At 41.8% G+C, this 4,299-nt stretch overlaps 1 protein-coding gene across 1 annotated transcript; it reads right to left on the bottom strand.

Annotated features, from left to right (window-relative positions):
* Positions 1 to 1,203: 1,203 nt before the first annotated feature.
* LOC100629895 (mammaglobin-A) lies at positions 1,204 to 3,926 on the bottom strand. The gene is made up of 3 exons (XM_003362653.5): positions 3,769 to 3,926; positions 1,970 to 2,157; positions 1,204 to 1,412 (listed from the first exon to the last, which is right to left on the bottom strand). The coding sequence occupies exons 1-3, from the start codon at positions 3,821 to 3,823 to the stop codon at positions 1,374 to 1,376; spliced, it is 282 nt and encodes a 93-aa protein (XP_003362701.1). The 5' UTR covers positions 3,824 to 3,926; the 3' UTR covers positions 1,204 to 1,373.
* Positions 3,927 to 4,299: the final 373 nt, after the last annotated feature.

A 4,299-nucleotide genomic window follows, 5' to 3' on the forward strand; every position in this document is an offset into this window, starting at 1 on the left:
GTATGTATAACATGTGGGATCCTTTAATATCTTCATCCCAGGAAAGGATCCATTTTCCTGGGCCTAACGATGTCACAGATCCTGAGGTTTTTTGGAGAAGAGGGATGGGAGTGTCTCACTATGAGTTTCGGGAGTCAAATATTTTGACCCCTTCTCTGAAATAATATATTAAATATTATATCTTTCAACTTCATTGGTTAAAGATGAATATACCTCACACTGGTTCTTTGGTATAGATGCATTATTACCATAGTGACTTTGGGTTAATATTTTTAAAGAAATGGTAACATTGTTATGGAACTTTAAAGGTCTTGTGTGCCTATTTCCCTTTACATATTATGCCTGGTGGAAGAGCCAGGCCTGGTGGGAGCTGAATTGTCCTGAGAAAGGGGCAAGGGTCTTCCTGTGTGAGAGGACAGCCTGGGAAGGAAGAGGAACCTGCCAAGGTGTGAGCAGAAGGGGTGGCACTAACTTATCCCTGGTGAGAGGATTGTGGGGACTGAAACTGTAAAGAAAGTTATGAATCAGCGACAACTCACTTGCTTTGCTCCTACAGAACACTTACAGAACACTGCTACAGGACACTCACATTTCCCTCAAAATTTATTGCTGTGTAAAACATTGTGGGAATGAAAGAATGGACCACATTACCACTTGCAGGGACAGGAATGGGGGCATCACACAATGTAAGGGGGCCCCAAAAACATCAGTAATTAGGGTACATAACATTTTAATAAAATATTTTAAAAAATCAAAGTAATGCAATATATCAAATTTTAAAGCCAATACAGGATTCACTCCTGCTTTGCACGAGTCACCTCCCTGGCTGGCTCTGTCCCCAGCCCTGCACACTTGGGTCAGGGACAGAGAGAGCCGAGAGAGGAGCCTCACCATGGAGCACAGGGCTCAGAGTGGAGACGAAGCCTGCAGTGGGTCAGGAACCTGATCAGGACCTAACCAGCAGAACCTCAGTGCCTGAGAGTGTCAGAGACAGTGCTGGGGGAGACAGGGTGATTAGGGAGGAAAGTCACTTTTCCAGAGATAGGATCAAGGTTGAGCTAATGATGGGAAGGAACAAAGGCTTTTCAGATTCTTCAATCCCTGACACATCAGATCTTAACAAATATATGTGTGTGTGCACACACATGCGATCTATGAGGCTCTCTCAAGCCTCCATTTTAATCAGGTGACAAAAAAAGAACATAGTTTTGCAGATACTTTATTGAAATGAAAATGTAAATGAGGTTTCAACAGTTGTCTTGCAGTTTTTAGGTCAAAAGCAAGAAAAGAAAGTAAAATTGTGGTTTATAGCAGTTGACAGTTGGTTTCTGACCATTCTCTGTAGTCCTCTGAGCCAAAGGTCTTGTGGAAAGTTAAAATAGTGCACAGTATGCACTATTGTACATTGAATTCTGGAAAACAAACACAGAGAGGTCACTTAGATTTTCAATTCTCTCTTACAAGTTAAAGTTCTGAAAAAGAAACATTCTTCCTCCTTGTTTTCCTGGGTTTGTCCACACACATCTGAAATCCAAGAAAGTTATTGCTGGAAATAGCACTAACTATGAAGAAGGGGATCTTTTTTGCTGATCGTTCCTACAAGTTAGTGGCTTCTTGACAATCAGATGTGTTTTACTTTGATAGAAAATGTGTGCATGTGTGAGTGTGTGTATGAGTGTGTATATGCTTGTGTACTGTGGAGCTGAGCATTAGGTAAGAGTTTTCCTGAGTGATCTTTTCCCTCTTTTGTCTTTTTCCTTTATCATTCGCTAAAAATTCCACAAAGAGAGAGAAGAATCAACACTGGGACCCTCATGTCTTTCTTGATGTCCAAGTCATCAGACTCACAAAATTCAGACAACAAAATTCAGAGATAAAATGAGGCATGTTCTCCATCGATTTGGCATAATTAGGACCTTGCTTGTCCCTACCCAGTGGGTTAAAAGTGCATCAGAAAAACGGAAATTACCATCATCGTTCTGAAATCGTTCAGAGTTTCGTTTGACTGTTTGAGATAACACTGCTTCAGTTGTATTGCAGCCTTCTCAGTGGCTTCATCCGGTATGAACTCTTGAACGGCTTCTACATATTCAGCTGGAGACAGTTCAGCAGTAATTGTCTTTTCAACCACATCCTCAAGAAGTTGGCAGCCAGATCCTGGATGAGAGCATGCAAAAATGGACTCAATTAGGGAAGTATGAACCCCTTTTGGAGCATAACTATGATGTTTGTCATATTCTTACATTCCAGTAGAAATATACATTCAGAAAGATTATGGTGAATGGTCTTGAGTTCTCAATCCTAGGAGAGTAGACTAAGGATCTGGGATTTCCTTTAAACTGTAAAATATCTACCCTCCCCAACCTTCCTGCCTCCCCAACCCAAAGAAGCCCAATATTTTGTAACCACGATTAAGGAGGATGCTCGAGAAATGAGATGCTCTGATTTAGTACCACGTACTCAACATTATCTCATCTTCCTTTGTTCAGAGTCACGTGATGCTTCACTTTTATCATCAGAGCAGCAAGTAGGAGTTCCAAGTATTATAGATGTATTGACTTTAGGATACTGTCCATTAGCTCTATTGACACTAATTATTTTCTGCAAAAAAAATAATGCTCAAATAAATTCTTGTTCATGGTTGATCTGTTGTCACCACTTAGGTTGTGTAGGGAAAAGGGCTCTAGTATTGCACTCACAATAGCCATATTTTCATCCTTGGCTCTGCAACTTTCTATTTAGTTGATCTTGAGCATATCACCTTCCCCACTCAATTATTTTATTGAACTCATAAAGGTTGATAGCATTGTATAAATTCGGGTGTACATTATTATTTATCAGTTTCTGTATAGACAGCTTCATTCTAACCACCAATACTCTAATTTTTATCCATCACCGTACATATGTGCACCCCTACGCCCTTCGCCCACCCCCAACAACCTTCCCATCTGGTAACCACTAATCTGTTCTCTTTATCTATGTGTTTGTTTATCTTCCACAGAGCATATCACCTTTAACACCTCTGCATGTAATTCAGGAACAAATGAGGTAGGATATTAAAAGAGTTTGGTAAATTGAACAAAGCACACCATGTGGCTTATCTATTAGTGAAGATCAGATTCTGGCTGCCAGGGCATTTTCCTCCCTCTGGATCTTCATTACCAGAAGGAGACCTTCAGAGGGTGTGAGCTCTCTCCAATCAGAGTTGATCATGAAGAGACTAGGAGGTAAGGGACATCCCAGTAGGCTCAAATCTATTCCACAAAAGTGTGAAGAGTGGATCCACATTTGGTGTGGGACACTGGGTTATACATGTATGGGACTCTGGGTTACTGATGTACTCTGAGCCTTTTCTCCTGGGAGGTTTCCCATTTCTTTCCACATTGAAAGAATCTCCATGAGTGCCTCTTTCAGGAAACCCAGCTAGAGCCAATGTCAGGGGGCCAGAAAAGCATGTCTTTCCCTCCTCCCACTGAAATACCTAAGTCTAATATTCAAACCTAAGACTCACCCTGGTTTTCATGGAACCTGTGATGATGGGGACATGCTCTGAATAGCATGAGATGCTACATGCTGCTCCATGGTAGAGGAAAAGCCAGTGAGGGATCTACTTTAGCTTTGTAGAATTAATGATAATCTTTTGGCCTAGTACACCCAGACACATTATACCGGGCTGTTTTGTACTGGGGTTTGGGGACCAGGAATTCTTCCACAGGGAACTTGATGACAACCTTAAGCCCAAGGTCTGCCCTCCTTGTCAGTACTCACCTGCATAGCAGTAAAGTGGGAAGGCCACCAGCATGAGGACTGTCACCAGCTTCATGATGGAAGCAGCTGTTGTTCGCTGGTCTCTGACGTGGCAGGGATGAAGGGACTCACTCTGGTGGGGAGTACCCAGACCTCCTCCTTTTATTCTCCTGGTCACCACTTTAATCCCTCCCATAAATGAGGAAATGTGTCAGATGATAAACTTGGCATTGGGCCTGGAAACGACAGTGAGAATCAACCAGAACCCAGCCAGCCTGTGCTTTTTGTAGAAACCAAGGTGGTGGCGCTTTCTAGACCCCAAACAACTTGAGAAGTGCAATAACAATACAAAACTTTAGGTAAAATTAATGTAAAAGTCCTTTCTAAGTAAAAAAGCAAATTACACCATCATGAACCTGTGTTGTCATCCTGGTGTGTTTTTTTAAGTATTACTGTGGTCATCATTCTCTCCTCCTTGTCCTCCTCCTCCTCTTCTTCCTCCACTTCTTTCTCTTGCATTTCTCCTTCTTCTTCAAGGTACAAAAACTTCAT

The sequence above is a fragment of the Equus caballus genome, chromosome 12 (genome assembly GCF_041296265.1).
Source record: "Equus caballus isolate H_3958 breed thoroughbred chromosome 12, TB-T2T, whole genome shotgun sequence".
Taxonomy (NCBI): domain Eukaryota; kingdom Metazoa; phylum Chordata; class Mammalia; order Perissodactyla; family Equidae; genus Equus; species Equus caballus.